The sequence below is a fragment of the Etheostoma cragini genome, chromosome 8 (genome assembly GCF_013103735.1).
Source record: "Etheostoma cragini isolate CJK2018 chromosome 8, CSU_Ecrag_1.0, whole genome shotgun sequence".
Lineage (NCBI taxonomy): Eukaryota > Metazoa > Chordata > Actinopteri > Perciformes > Percidae > Etheostoma > Etheostoma cragini.
The window spans coordinates 13,733,450-13,748,918 of record NC_048414.1 but is presented as its reverse complement, the minus strand read 5'-3'; the positions used below and the strand labels follow the sequence as shown (position 1 = coordinate 13,748,918).

At 42.7% G+C, this 15,469-nt stretch overlaps 1 protein-coding gene across 2 annotated transcripts in view; it reads right to left on the bottom strand.

Moving 5' to 3' along the window:
• reln (reelin) overlaps positions 1-15,469 on the bottom strand; it is a 97,747-nt gene that overhangs the window by 2,849 nt on the left and 79,429 nt on the right. Inside the window, exons 34-64 of one of the 2 annotated variants that reach the window (XM_034880319.1) lie at positions 15,065-15,338; positions 14,788-14,928; positions 14,481-14,658; positions 14,253-14,337; positions 13,956-14,138; positions 13,678-13,846; positions 13,425-13,530; positions 13,088-13,314; positions 12,724-12,947; positions 12,076-12,226; positions 11,729-11,987; positions 11,344-11,593; positions 10,815-10,983; positions 10,415-10,555; positions 9,944-10,121; positions 7,972-8,165; positions 7,624-7,874; positions 7,348-7,502; positions 6,991-7,205; positions 6,602-6,779; positions 6,333-6,508; positions 6,126-6,232; positions 5,772-6,014; positions 5,471-5,646; positions 5,293-5,366; positions 4,757-4,918; positions 4,073-4,230; positions 3,570-3,789; positions 3,200-3,397; positions 2,493-2,591; positions 528-533 (exon numbers count right to left, since the gene is read on the bottom strand). In XM_034880319.1, the coding sequence (XP_034736210.1) occupies positions 528-533; positions 2,493-2,591; positions 3,200-3,397; positions 3,570-3,789; positions 4,073-4,230; positions 4,757-4,918; positions 5,293-5,366; positions 5,471-5,646; positions 5,772-6,014; positions 6,126-6,232; positions 6,333-6,508; positions 6,602-6,779; positions 6,991-7,205; positions 7,348-7,502; positions 7,624-7,874; positions 7,972-8,165; positions 9,944-10,121; positions 10,415-10,555; positions 10,815-10,983; positions 11,344-11,593; positions 11,729-11,987; positions 12,076-12,226; positions 12,724-12,947; positions 13,088-13,314; positions 13,425-13,530; positions 13,678-13,846; positions 13,956-14,138; positions 14,253-14,337; positions 14,481-14,658; positions 14,788-14,928; positions 15,065-15,338 (5,347 nt within the window). The remainder of the gene's footprint in view (positions 1-527; positions 534-2,492; positions 2,592-3,199; positions 3,398-3,569; positions 3,790-4,072; positions 4,231-4,756; positions 4,919-5,292; positions 5,367-5,470; positions 5,647-5,771; positions 6,015-6,125; positions 6,233-6,332; positions 6,509-6,601; positions 6,780-6,990; positions 7,206-7,347; positions 7,503-7,623; positions 7,875-7,971; positions 8,166-9,943; positions 10,122-10,414; positions 10,556-10,814; positions 10,984-11,343; positions 11,594-11,728; positions 11,988-12,075; positions 12,227-12,723; positions 12,948-13,087; positions 13,315-13,424; positions 13,531-13,677; positions 13,847-13,955; positions 14,139-14,252; positions 14,338-14,480; positions 14,659-14,787; positions 14,929-15,064; positions 15,339-15,469) is intronic. The other variant, XM_034880320.1, reaches the window with a different exon arrangement.

Below are 15,469 nucleotides of genomic sequence, written 5' to 3'. Positions count from 1 at the left end.
GAAGGCAAAAGGGGGTCCAACCCGTTACTAGCATGGGGTACCTAATAAAGTGGCCGGTGAGTGTATATATATACTGTACATTATGCCCAAAGGGTTGTGTAAACTGGACATTCAAAATCAGTGCTAATTATCATGAATTTGTTTTTATCCAGTGACATTGTGTTGACCCCTCTAAGAAGATGTATATCAGTTACTTTCAACAAATAAAAAAATGTAATTGCCACCATTTATTTTTGATATTACGGCTCTGTTTTCTAATCACTGTCTTTTTGTAGTCTCTTAGGATCTGTGTGTTGGATTATTTTGTCAGCGAGCCTCCACCTGGACACTGTGAGCAGCTGGTCTGCTTGTTGACCTGCCTGGGGCTTGAGTTAAGGCGAGGGCATGAACATGACTGTGGTGGTGATGAGGAGGGCTGGGTGTGTCAGTGAAAGTGTGGGAGAGTGTGCACAGTGTAACAGGGAGAAGAAAGGGTAGGGGAGAGGGTGAGGGAGGGGGCTGCATTCAGGAAGAGGCGGAGAACTTACCTCACACTACAGCCATGCCAGAGGGAGCAGAATACAGAAGAGAGCAGAGGTTAGAGCGCGAGAGGGGAGAAGCAGGAGGGAACTGCTGTCTCGCAGAAAGGTCTGGGGGGGTAGGAGCCCCGGCCTGGGGAGGCAGGGGCCCAAAGCAGGGAGAAGGGAGGAGAGAGAAGAGGCATAAAGATAGTCAGAGGTTCAAGGAAGAAGTAGTGATAGTGTTTGAGAAAGGTGAAGAGAAGGAGGAGTAAATAATATAAAAGAAGAATGCGGAGCAGGAGAGTAGTTGGTAGAGATTGAGTTGTACAGATTAAGTGAGGAGACAGGTAAGAAATGTAACAAAGATGAAGGGAAAGTGAAAGATAACCACAGGTAGAAGAGAAGACAGAGAGCAAGATATATAGCAGTAATCCATCCGTTGTATGCCAGAATGGGAGGAGGAGAAGGAGGAGGACAAAGAGGAGGAGGAAGTAAGGAAGGATATGATGCGGCACAAGCAGAGGAGTGAGCATGATGGAATTATCAACCACATCAGCGACATTAAGCAGCCGGGAGGAAAGGGGTGTGAAGCAAAAGAAAAGATTGAGCAGGAGTAGAGTGAGAGGAAGAACGTGTGAAGGAGTGAAGGAGTGGTGAACAGAGAGAAATAAACAACAGAGCAAAGTGTGAAGATCACGGTCACTCTTTTCAGCAGACACTGTTGAAAACCGAGGGAGTGCATAGGGAGGAAGGGGGACAGGTCACGACCACGTAGACCAGGGACAGCTCAGGTTAGGCATAAATGTGTTTGTGTGTGCAACTTTGTTACTGTAAATCAAATATTGGAATGCCTTACGTGGTTGTTTTATGCAGCATTTCAAATGCATTGGGTACACATCTGAATGAACAATTAGCACCCACATCAGAGGGACCATTGCTCTAATACCCACAGCAACATGCAGAAAATGCATTCAAAATGCTTTATGATATTTCCATGTTAAGAATATGCTCGCTGAGTATGGACCATGTTCATGACATCTTCAGTGCCCTGCAGAATCTCCAGCTTTGCAACTTTGAAAACTGGCATTGTTTTCCACATAAAGAAAATGTTTACTCATCCATGTTACAGATTAAATGCAGTATAAATGTAAAAAAAAAAGACAGAAAGAGAGAGACAATCAATGAATCAATGCAGGGTGTCTGCAAGTTCTATCAAATAAAAGTTAAGAATTTTTAGGATTTCTTTATTCCCAGTAGAATGAAATGCAGGACTAGTTTGCACATGATATGAATATGAACATGAAAACAACAATAGACCAGTCAGACTATGGACCTTTACTGTCATAGATGTGAAGCCACTTTCACAGTTTCTGTATTGTATATATAGTATGGTCGTGGTTCTGCGTTATGTGTAATGCCTGATTATGGCCAATAGGGGGCAGGCGAGCTAACTGTATATGAGTCAATACTGTAACTTGTGAATCAATATGTGAATGAATAGTTCAAATCTGTTGAGTGCTTTAGTATGAAAACATACGGCTACATTGTAGTGAATGTTTTAAAGATTTCAATTGTTTAATTAAACAATACCTACGCCCTTTCAAAGTGTGAAGTGTTACCTACTTTTTCTGTGACATTTTAGGGAAAAAATACATGCATTCTGTACAAGTTGTTTGTACGGGAGATGCATGGGTTCTACAAGACACGGAAAACATGATGATCTGAAAGCAAAAGTTGATCTGCAAAACAGCCATCCACAAAAAATACTCTTCCCAACAAAGAACACCGCAGTCATTGTTTTACTCTTCTGAGAGGTTGGTTGTACGTGGAGAGCAGCACACACATAGATGTGCGCACAGTATATGTATGTGTATGATGTATTCTTGTGTTTGTTAGGGGACCGTTTCTACAGGGGAGGCTGAGACGCGGGGCAGATCTCTTTTGGGGAGGCATTCTGGGGTGCCAGGGAACGGCTGTGAATTGGGTACTCACAGAACTACTTCCACATGGTCCAACGCCCACTGGTCATGTCCTGCACCGTCGTGGCGTGGCTGCCACCATCGCAGCATCACCCCTTTAACCCTCGCCTCTCTGGAGAGACCATGGGAAATGTTCACAGTCAGTGAGGATCAACAAGTATGTCAATGATAGTTGTCACTTCCAACCAGCCTAATGACATTTACCACATTGGTTTAAACAGCACCACTTTCTAATAAGGCACCCTTTATAAAGGGTTTGAAAGTTGTAACTCATGGCTTTATTATTTATAATGCTTTATAGATCAGTTATAAACCATTAAAAAAACAACTGTGAGGTTGTGAAAAATCTCTTTGGCCGATGTGTACTGAAGGCTGTAATAAGGCTGTTTTACCTTCTGGAAAACAGCCTCAGAGCATCGGGCCAAATTTGATTTATTGAAATTGTTTGTAAAATGTTTACAAATGCAGATTTCATAGAAAGTTGAAACGCATAATTGCAGTTTGTTTACTAGCTGAGGGTTTATTAAAAGTGACAACCATTTATCAAAAGTGACTACCATTTATCAATGACTAACATTTATAACATTCATGAAGCATTAGCAAAAGCTTTATTAACATTTATAAAGGCATTAGTTATAACACAAACATCCTTTATAAATGGTGGCTTAGTAGAAAATGGTGTGTTTAAACTAAGTGTAACTAACTCTGTGTGCAACTCACAGTGGAATATTGTAGGAGACTCTCTGGGCCTTTATGAAGTCTTTGGGCTGGTGCTGGGCGATAACGTGCCAGCTTACTCCGTTGTTGACGCTGTATTGCAGCAACACAGCTCGGTCAACTGTGTCAGCCTGATCCAGAGCTATGTTACAGCTGTCTGTCTGTGCCATGCTGCCGATCTGCAGCACAAACATGATCTTACTGTAGGGATACAGAGAAGGATGGAAAAAAAGAGAAGGTTGGAGAAAGAAAACATTAAAGGTTGATAATACAGATCTTGATGTGGGGAAAACTAATCTGTGGTAGCTATGTACATGTGGATGTATGTTTACATAACTAGTTTATTTACAGTATGTTTAGGTAGTACCTGTACCTGGCTCTAGTAAGGTCCAGAGGTCTGGTAACTGCCTGCCTCATTTTACAGCCATTAAAGTAGAGTGAGTCTCCGTGGGCATGCGGAGAGAGCTGCCCACAGCCACTGCCCACACCACCACCCTGGATCAACTGCCAGCTCTCCTGAGACACACTGCCTGACTCAAAGTTGTCCTTGATGGAGCTGGGCAGGTCACTGCTTAGTAGTGAGCAGTCGTCACCTGTTGAATTGAGAGGAAGCCGAGAGGAGGTGATGAAATTGGATGACATAAAGATCACAGGCCAGTCTATGGTTGGGTTGACATACACTAGTGCAAGGCCATGTTTCCAGCAACTGTGTAAAATCTGTCTTAATAACATTACATTAATATTTTGTATACTTTATTCACTTGCATCCTTTTACTTAAAAACTCTCCCTATAATATTTCTTCTGAACAGTACCGATGAGAAAGAACTGTGTACGTTTCTAGCAGTTTAAATACAAATACGCTGTTTGTGGCCCACCATGGTGTCCCTCATCACAGATGCAGACCACACCACTCGTGCAGTAGCCATGACCGCTGCAGACCCCCGGGCAGGCCTCGCCGATGTAAACATGGTCCACTCCCCAGCTCTGCCGCTCTCCTGTGCCCTCCTTCTGAATCCAGCGGAACTGGGTAGCCCTGTTAATGTACAACAAATTACAAAAAGCTTACATTGCTTCAACTTGTAACGGAGATTTTCTGCTGATAGTTCTATGTCTAATTGATTTATAAATTATTTTGCTGATATTTTTAAAAATAGGAATTTAGACAAATATATTGGTGTGAAGTCATGCAATGTCCAGAGGTGGAAGAAGTATTCAAATCCTTTACTTAAGTAAAAGTACTAATATCACACTGTAAAAACTAATCTGTTACAAGTGAAAGTCCTGCATTGAAAATCTTACTTAAGTAAAAGTATACTATACATTATCATCAGGAAAAGGCACTGAAAGTATTAAAAGTAAAAGTGCTCAATGTAGAAACATCCTCACATTTCAGAAACTGGAAACAATCAAAACAGTTGTGTGTAAAATCGACTAATCCTTTAAGTTGGACTTGTAGGTCGTTATATTGTTTGGTAGTTTAATTTATAATAACACATCGCATTTTATAAACTCAAAGTCCCGGTGCTAACCACAGAAATAAAATATTTGTGTGCTCTTACCCTGAGGAGACGTGGTCTGGCAGCTGGACAGTGACCCTGGTCCATTTTGAGCTGTTGACTGGACTGTAGATTGTGGACTCGTGGAACTGAAAGGGAGAGCAGCCCACGTTGTTGACTGATGAGGGGAGGCATTCTGACTGTACCAGCTGCCATGAGTCAGACCTAAAGGGAGAGAGTGAGAGCTGAAAACTGTTGATGCAAAAATGCATCCTATGAAAGAAAAAGAATAATTTCAAATAATGTGTAAATGGTAAATAGTGAGTGTAGAGTAAGACTAGTTGTTCAAGCTATTGAGGCTATTGACCTAAGATTTAATTGTGTTTCAGTTAATATCATGATCATCTTATTAATAAAAATAAAATTTTCACAATAGCTGGAAAAATGGGTATGCATTGTCCACAGTTTGGATAGAATAGTAACTGTTGGAATAGGAAAGATCAAGCCCTGACGTGCAAGGTATTGAACACCTCAGATAGTCTTTTTATAACCATATTAAAGTGTTTTCCTTTATTAGGGTCTCTTCCTGTCTTTCTTACCTTGCATCCTTCCTGTACTGCAGCAGGACAGAATGATGGTCTTCACAGGTGTCTGCCTCACAACCAACAACAATCTGCATCAGTAAAACAGATGAGAAGTAAACAACTAATGCCTCCATGTACAAGACAATAGACAGCTTTTAATTAGCAGGTTTGTGGCTCTGTTGCAGTACTGTACCTTAAACTGTAGAATATATCCAGGCTGCACTATGAGTTCACGTGTGGCTAGGATGTTGTGTGTATTGTCTTGGTTCTTGTTTGGCCAGTACAGGTGGAAGGAGGGGTTTCCACAGAAGCCAGCTGTGCGCACAGCATTTGGGTAGAAACTCCAGCTTTCCTCATGCAAAACACCCTCTGGTGAAAAGCAAAGAAATTAAAGGGGAAGAGGTGGAAGAGATATATAGTTATTTCCAGAACATGTGCATTGTCATCACCGGTCAGTTGTCAAGCTCTGATTACATCAACATAAACAAACTCACCATCATCAAAGGTGTCAAGCAGAGTGGGTGGGTTTATGTCGGAACCCCCCACCAAGATGTTGTCTATGGCCCACTGGGCTCTCTCCAGACTGGGGGTGGCGAGGCCAGAAGAAATGGTAAATGGTTGCCACCAGCGGAGACGAGTAGCATTGGTCAGAGCTCCCTCTGGGAGGACAATGTAATCTCTCCTCACTGACACATACTTCAGGTAGTCCATCTCATGCAGCAGTGTCCAGGACACACCTGAGGAACAGATATGGAGGGAATTAGATGTTGAAAGAAGAGAAGAAATCCTAAACAGATGATGATGAAAAATTACACAATGCACTGTACACAAGCATGTTATTATTGCACCTCCATCAGTAGAGTAGTCCAGTAGCACTCCCTCTTTACGACAAGTTGGACGGTGACACATGGTCATGTTATCTTCACTTCCAATCCTGGCCCAGTACTCAACAAACCTATCCACAAAAACACAATTCAAAATGTTCTTAGTATAGCACAATATTTAAAGATACATTTAAAACTTCCTGCTGTGCTTGACAGAAGGAGAGCACTAACTTTGCTCCGCGGAGGTCCAGATCTGCAGTGACAGCCTGTCTGGCATCAGCCCCTCCAAAGTACAGGGCTGTCCCCTCTACCAACACACCACAGTCTGTACAGGGCCTACCGCCCTCTAGCACCTGCCACTGAGAGCCTACTGCCCCCTCCCGATCAAAACGCTCCTTCAGAGATGCCTACAATGAAAAAAAAACACAGCTAAATTCTACTTGTCTTTTTATATTTTGTAATCTGAGTTTTTTTTTTACTGATGGAATGCCAGATTCTACCTTTAGAGGAGTGCTTGTATAGCAGTTTGGTCCTGTGAATCCTGGGTCACAGAGACAGCGCTGATCCAGACAATCTCCATGTCCCCCACAGTGGCCGTCACACGCTGGCCCAATGTAAAAGTTCTCTACACCCCACTGAATGTCTGAGTGCTGCTGGAAAAAACGGAACCGCACCGCTCTGAGGAAGAACCAGGATAGGTCAGTCAAACAACATGCATGCTAATTGCATAATTTATATGACAAACTTTTTCATAATTTATATGATGACAATAACATGATCTATCAATAATTTAGGTCAAGCATGGCTTGCTGGGTGCAATTCAATATGAAGTAGTAATGTATGTTTTGTCAAAAGCATGTGAAGGTATTTATGAGGTAGGATGACTCACGTGTCAGCCAGGCTGTCAGGCAAGGGATAGACAGCCCTCTTCCAGGCTTCAGAAGCGAAGAAGACTGATGGTTGGGAGACCTGACCTCCACACCGGGGGTCAGCGGGCAAACACTGGGGCACCAGGTACTTCCAGGTCACTCCAAAGTCCACTGAATACTGAATATTAATTTGCCGGTCTGCATGACGCTCTGGCACACTGCAGCCTACTGCAATCTAAATCAACACAATTACTTAAATTCATACAAATTATATTATATTAAGATGCACTACATTGCAGTATGATGTACTTGGTACACTAAAGAACATCAAACAACACAAATAAATCTCTATATTGTTTTCATGGCTTATTAGTTACCTTGAACTGCATGACCCAGCCCTTGTCAGGAATAATATCATGTGTGACAGCATACACCTCTCTCCCATCAGCATTGCCACACACCATCACTCCATCAGGAGAGCTGCAGAAGCGCTGCACTGAGCAGTCCTCTGAGAACAGCCAATGATCACTCACTGAGAACAAAGAAAGAAAAAGATGCAACAATATAGTAATACGACCAAGAGGCTCTGTTTAGTAAGTAAAAAACATATGTAATTCCTGTAGACTGTTTAATTGAGCCACTGATTCAAATACCAATGGGTGTTTCCTCCTGCTCGCTCAGCTGTCCCATTCTTCCTGTCGTCCCATCAGCAGGAGCCCTCTCATGGTTGGGCAGTGCCACCCCTCCAAATGTGTCAGATATCTGTGCTCGTGGATCTGAGCCTGCGATGAGAACGTTATCCAGAGCCCAATCACCGTGGTCTGCTCCCTCATGTTGTGGCTGCCACCAGCGCACGCGCACTCCCTCCTGACGGGCAGCAGGGGGCAGCAGCACATTCACAAACCTGAACATAGACAAAAATACAAAAAAAGTCACAGTCACTTAATTGCAGGTACGCTTGCAGGTAGTTATGTCCATGAGTTGTTGGTGATAAAACTCACCCAGGCTTGGTGTACAAATCATAGAAGATCTCTGTCAGTAGATGCCAGTTGATACCTCCATTCAAACTGTACTCCAGAAGCACACCCTGATTACGGTTGCTAGGTGAGATCATGCAGCCGTACATGAAGTAGAACTGGATGAACTCAGCGTTGGTCAGGTTCAGGTCTACTGTCATCAGCTGACGGCTGCAACTCTGTGCACAGACACAAAGAGAAATGTAGTCAGTGGAGTGGATGGATGCATATCTGTCTGTCTTTCTGTCCCTCTTTCTATCTCTCTATTTAACCGTATCATCCTTCTAAAAACAAATCCAACAGGTTCAAACGTTTAGGTTATTTTCAGTACAGAGATCATTACTGGAACACAACCCAAATAATAAAACTGACTTAGGTAAAGTTTGAACTTTAACTAATGTAGCAATTTATCCTGATACAGCTTAATGTAAAACTTTGACTGGCTGCTCTTAAGAGGTTTCTATGGCAGTGTGTCCGTCCACATTAGGGCTACGTTTACAAGTGGCCATCTTTTTTATAAACGGACATTTCAAACTCTCTATTTTCAAAAATAACATTGTGCATAGCTGTCAGTTTTCAGAAGTGTTTGGTTACACTCCTTTGTATATGTCGTCAATGCCATCGAGAGCACGCCAAACCTGTAGCATGCTTGAGAAGCTCAAGCCCGCGTTAGCCAATCAGAATCCCAAAAATAGCAACAACCACAACAAACCATTTCCTCTCATTTCTCTTTCTCACTTTCTCGACTGCTTAAACCTCCGTTTATCTCAGTTTACATGCAACTGAAGATTTCCAAAATTTCCTCTTTGGCTGGAGTTTTTACAAAGACTTGTTTTCAGAGGCAAATTCTCCATTTGCGTGTAAACGAAGGGCACAAACGGAGGAAGATTTCTCAGTTTTCAAAATAACCACATACGTATAACCGGCCTGAGATCAGCCTGTCAATAGGTTGCGGGTAGATTGCAGGGAAAGGTGAGGGGAATGGTAATTGAGGGAAGGTATCTTGCAGCCCATTGTCTCCATCCCCAAGCCTTATATGGACTTATAACTGTGACAAAATATATGAATTAGGACAGAGATGGAATTTAGAAGGGATTTTAGGGATGGGTGAGGACTGCAGGGAGCTCTGCAAAGCTCTCTTTAGTCTTCTTTAGGCTACAGGATTAGATCGTAACGTATAGTTTTTACTTTATTTATTTATTATTGAACTGTAACCTGGAGTACTGAAACCCTGATGTTACACACTCTAGTACATTAGGTGGCAGCTAAACAAGTCTGTTGCGACCATCCATTAAACGCAGAAAAGAAAGAGAGAAAAGGGAAGCCAGAGAAAAGGGAAGCAGGTGCTTTAACTGGAGACAAAGAGAACGAGGGAATAAGAGAGAAGAAACTGAGTTAGACAGAGTGGTGGACAGTAGTAAGAAAAACTGGTGCGACCTGGACTGGCTGATTACCCCCTTGTGTAATGAACTCTTTTGAATGAAGACCCGCTTGTGGATTAACTGTAAATAGAAGACGACGAGAACGGATTGTGGACGGTGAAGTACTGTAGAAAATCACTCTCCTACGCTGTAAATTAAGCTGAATAAACTTCCAAACGGCTTTTTTTATTGAGCTGGTGGCGTGGAAACCCCTACACCCCTGGGCTTGCCACAGTATCTATTTACAACACTGTCCCTAAAGCTGATAGCAGAGCAGAGAGCTACTTACCTTGTGGTCTTTTATTTAACATATTGGTACTAGAAGCAGAATCTTTCAGATAACGTTAGATGTGCCCCATCAATCAGTACATGTCCGGGCAATCTCTCCTTGCATGAGTGGAAGGTGGATTAACTTTATTTCAGAATATGAATGCATTTAATTGCATTTATCCTCCACCTTATCCCTGGTTTTCATGTTGGAACATGTTGTGAGAAAGTAAAACATAATGAAACATGGAATGTAGATGTATATTCACCCCACTAAAGTGCAGAGCAGCTCCAGAAGCCACAGCTCCACACACAGTGCTGAGTTTTCCACCGGTGAGTACGTGCCAATGGTTGAGCGAGGGAGCTCGACTGAAGCTGTCCTTCAGCTGGTAGGGCAGAGGAACCACAGGCTCATCGCAGTACTCTCCACCCCACTCTGGGTCACACCTGGGGAGGATGGTGGAGTCAAATAATCAGATTCAAAGAGAAACTTGCCATCAAGTTTAGCGAGTTTAGTAACACAAACATACTGGATACAGTAAAGTAACTTTACATGATGAAATAAAAACATTAGTTCCAAACACATTTCCATATACAACATTATATAATCACATTAAAATCAAAAATTTAAAAAGTAAGTAATTTGGAATTAACTTTGTGTTTCATTTTTACACCTGTTGCTCATTACTAGCAGCTGACATTCCAGATATAAAAGCATGCATAAGGCTGCCATTACTTACACACAGGAGCTCTGTTGGCAGCGTCCGTGTCCAGAGCACATATCTGGGCAGCCATCTCCAATGTAGAGGTTATCCAGAGCCCAGGTCTGCTGCTTGTCAAAGGGAGCCTGCTGGAACCAACGGAACCTTGTAGCTGGAGACCTAAAACCATAAAACAAAGTCACTCATACATTTCACAGGTTAAGTTAAAATAAATCATACACAGAAGCAAGTAAATAAGCTGTAAATCCTAACATTGCACTTTATGATTTGTATCAGATTTTAATGTGGTAAAGGAGCGGCTACACCACAGCCACTTGTGGACTTTATTTTGCTTAGAAAATTAAGAATGTATTGCAGAATTAGGATTTGACATGCGCTACACAAGTTTGTTCATGTGTGAGTTCAGGGCAGTGCTGACCTGGCATATGATGGGATAGGCAGGGTAACACGGCCCCACTTGTTAAAAGTGTCTGAAACCAGCAGCCTCTGCAGGGTGTAGGAAGAGCAGTCAGGGCTTGTAGGCAGACAGTCTCTGACTACTGGCTGCCAGGTCAGACCCAGATCCAGAGAATACTCCAACTCTACAGCTGCAGAGAGAGAATAGAAACACAATTGTCAAGTTTATTTAAGAAACTGCATAAACAATTTCCAGCTTCTTAACTGTAAGAACTTGATCTGAGCCAGCGATGAGGGTGTTATATTGGCTTTTTGTTGTTATGTAACAATAACTGAATATCTTTGGGTTTTGGACTGTGGGTTGAAAAAAACAAGCTATCAAAATAGATCACATTGGGTTGTGGGAAATTTGAATGTAGGAAATGAATTCTTTTTTACATTTTACAGAAAAACATTATTAATCAATTAATTGAAAAAAAATAATTGGCAGATTAATTGATAAGAAAAATAGTCACTAGTTGCTGCCCCTATTCACACTTGTAATTGCTTACAGTAGCACGAGTTGGTGACAGAGCAGGAAGCAGAAAAGTCAAATTGGATGAAGGCGTCTTGACCCAAACTGATGTCAGTGGTTACAGCATAGCGAGTGTTGGATTTCTCTATAAATGCGAAAGCAGGCCCATCAGAGCCACAAACAGGCATTCGGGTTCCTCCAGGGTGGAGGAGCCATGACCGCCCATCGATTGAAGAGAAATCATCTTCCAAAGGTCCCCATCCACTGGCACTGCCACCAACTACCACCTGGGGAATAAAATATACATGTTTGCATATTTAATGTGAAGAAGGCAGAGAAAGTGGATATGTCAGAGGGATGAAAAAAAGTTTGGATGAATGACAGCTGTGATGAATGATTGGATGGATCCTCACTTACTGTACCTGGTCAATGACCCATGGGCTGTAAAAGTGTCCATTCTCAGAGGGCTGCCACCATCGGAGGCGAGTGGAAGGCGTGCGGGCGCGCAGCGGGATCTCCAGGGCCACCAGGCGAGCCTGATTACTGCTGTTGCTAAAGAGAAATTCCTGCAAGAGGCCCCAGGTAAGACCTCCGTCCACAGAGAACTGCAGCAAAACCGGCTGGGAGCGAGGATCTGGAGCTGCCTTACCACATCCAAGACGTAGGAAGAACTGAACAAACCTGCAGAGTAAAACCATTAAACATGAGATTATCACTTTTGATTATGTTTATGTATGAACTTGGTAAGGGCTTGTTGGTGTAGCCATACCTGGCATTTGCCAGGTCCATGTCATTGGTGACCAACATGCGCAGGCCGTCCTCGCTGAAGAACAGGTGGTTCCCACTTGACATGATACCACACTTCCTGGATGGTTTACCACCGCTCAGTAGTCTGAAACGCTCAGCATCCACAGCTCCCCCTAGAAACATGTACACAAACACACACAATAAACAGTAAAAACACATTCTTAATTCCATCGTATTAACAAGAACATCAACGGGAAAGCGCCCAATAGTAACTTTATTTGCTGCACACTAATAAAAATATTGTTTAAAATTATTTTAAATTACAAATAATAACATCAGCATTAATTAATTGAACAATAATCAAGTATAAAATAAGGCACACAACTCAATAAAGATCTTAAAAAGCATTTGGTTAAAGGGGATCCTAGTCTTAACTGAAGTGGAATAGTAAAATGCCCAGTAAAAAAATATTTTATGGGCAGAATAAGTTTTTTTAGAAAAAGAATTTAGTCTTACATTTTACTTCAGTAAAACCCTGTAAAATAAGCCAACTAGAGCTATTACAAGCTGTTGTAAACATTCAATGACTATCACCACAGATTAGGATTTGTAATAACTCTATAAATAAATACAGATACATAAGTCTTTTTGTGTCTGTATGGTGATGTACCTTCAAAGTCCTCTTTGAGAAAGTCAGGGTTGGGGGTGTCAGGCACAGAACAGTCAGATCCAGAGTAATCGGGGTCACACTCACAGTGGCTGCCACCCACACAGGTCCCGTGACCATTACACATGTCCTGACACTGTGGGCCAATGTAGATGTTGTCTAATGCCCATGTTGGAGGAGCAGAACCAGTTGAAAAGAAACCCTGATACCAACGGAACCTCACTGACCTGTAGGGAGGTCAAAATGCAAAGATTTGAGAGTAAGACTCATACCTTCAACAGACATAATGTTGTATGCAAATTATTTGAAAAAGTTTCCCCTTGTTTTCTTTTATGCATCTGCTGTACAGGATGTATCCTGTCCTTACCCACAGAGGCGAAGCTTTCCAAAATGAATGACTTCCCTCCTCCAGCCTTGAGTTGTACCAGGGAAATAGATGCTGGCAGGGTGGAGTTCTGTGGAGCACAGTGAGGAGGGCTGGGACCCACCGGCACACAGGGGTACCAAAAGGTGCCACGTGGCTCCAAAGTCCCGTGAGAACTCAAGACGCACTGGGTTGGCGGAGGAACTCTCGGCTGTGCAGCCCACATTAATCTAGAGAGACATAAATATACACAAAATTGGCAAAGATGACAAGCCATGACTTATGGTTTAAATTAGGAAGGGTTGCTTTGGAAAAAAAGGCATCAAGGCTGTTTGTCTACCTCAAACTGGATGATAGTGTTCTCATTTACGTCAATGTCCCTGGTGGTAATGGAGTGCTCTCCAAGCTCGCTGGAGACGAAGACCATGGCTGACTCATCCTCCTCCCTACACCAATCACATACACAGACACAAAGATCAGTCAAGGGTAAAAACATTGTTTTGCAAGTTTTATCATAACTGGGCTCACAGATGATTAAAACAGAAATGCTGTCAAAACACCATCATTGTCAATATTCAATTTTTTTTTCCTACAGTCCAGTCTTCTGGTAGGGGCAGTAGAGGCCAGTGTTTCCCCCGGGGAAGAACAGCCAGTTGGACTCATTGGGACCGTCCTCAAAGCTGTCTATCACCATCGGTGGGTTGTGTAAGGAGCTGCCATCAATGATGAGATCATCTATTACCCACACTTCCTCTTTCTTACCTAAGGGGTATAAGATTGTGGAGTCAAAGTGGAGAAGAAACAATTAAGAGATGTGAAGAGCACAGATTGTTTGAATTTTAGTGTGCAGTTACACAATGTGTCCACTCACCGCTGTTGTAAGGTTGCCAAAGTCTGAAGCGAGTGGCGTTGGTCTGGGCGCTGGCTGGCAGCGGCAGGTGGAGGAACAAAGTGTCAGTGGAAGCTGGGAAGTAAAACTCATCAAGCATCAGCCAGCTGATTCCTCCGTTCACAGAGTACTGCAGCAGCACTGAATGGGAGCGCTCCGGGACACCTAGAAAAGTCCATAAGATAAACTATTACAACAACATCTGGAGAAAGAAAAGAGACAGTATTTTGATAAAAATAAATAAAAATAAAGCTATACCAAGAAAAAAAAAAGTATTACCTTTAGTGATGAATTTGAAGGAGAACTGGATGTAGAGAGTGTTGGTGCAGTCCAGATCCCGTGACACTATCATTCGCAGACCATCCTGCAAACAAACAGACCAGGATTATGTTGTTTGTCAGTTTTGAAAAGTCAGTGATCTACTGTAAAGATATGAATCCACGTCTGTGTGATTTAACTGTTTAATTATTACTCTGGATGTCTCTGAGTGATGTTTTGGACCCTTACCCCTTTGAAGATAAGGGCAGTGCCCGATTTAAGAGGCTCTCCGCTCAGAGTTCCCCTCTCTGCTCCGTACACCTCAGGCCATGTCTCCTGCTGCAGGTTCTCATTAAAGTTCTCTCTCAGGACAGATGGCAGGGGGGACAAAGGCACACAGTGTGCACCTCCATAGCCCTTGTCACATCTGTGTGAGAATAGGAAAAAAAGAAAGGGTAAGTAACATTAATATGAAGATAGAATGAAGTGAACCAAGTGTGAAAATGACCGAACATTAAAATTCATCGGCTGTGCAAAAAAAAATCGTTTTACTTACACACAGCGTCCATTGTCACACAGACCATGTCCAGAGCACATCCAGGGGCAGCCAGGGGCCAGTAACAGGTTATCTAGAGCCCATCCCTCTGCCCCTGGGGTGAAGTGGGTTTGGATCCAACGGAAACGAGTTCTGGGGGAACTGAGGAATTCAGAAGCATGTTATAAAGAAAAGTAGCTTCAGGAGTCCATGCACCATCAGATAATATACAAATACTATCAAACTGTCTCTTAATTTTGGGCATGAAAGTAAAAAAAAAAAAAAAAAAAAAACTTACTTAGCAGCACTTGGCAGGTAGACTGTGATCCTTCTCCAGTGTTTGTATTGTGTCGAGGTATAGATGGAGCTCTGTGTATATCCAGCGCAGCCAATGGCTGGGGGTACACACTCTGGGGTGATGAGAGACCAGTGATGACCGCAGTCTGTGGAGTACTCCAGTCGCACACCGTGGGAGAAGGAGGTGGACTTACTACAGCCCATACTCAACTCGAATTGCAGGAATGACGAGCCTGACACCTCAAAGTCCCAGCTCTCTGCATATCTTGGCTTTTCTGCAGACACAGTATAAGAGCAATGTCAGTTTTTTTTGGGAATTAACTATAACCTGATTCTAGTATCCTCAGTAGGTTACACGATTTAACATAATTTTCTTCAACAGTGCTTTAACATAATTTAACTTGTA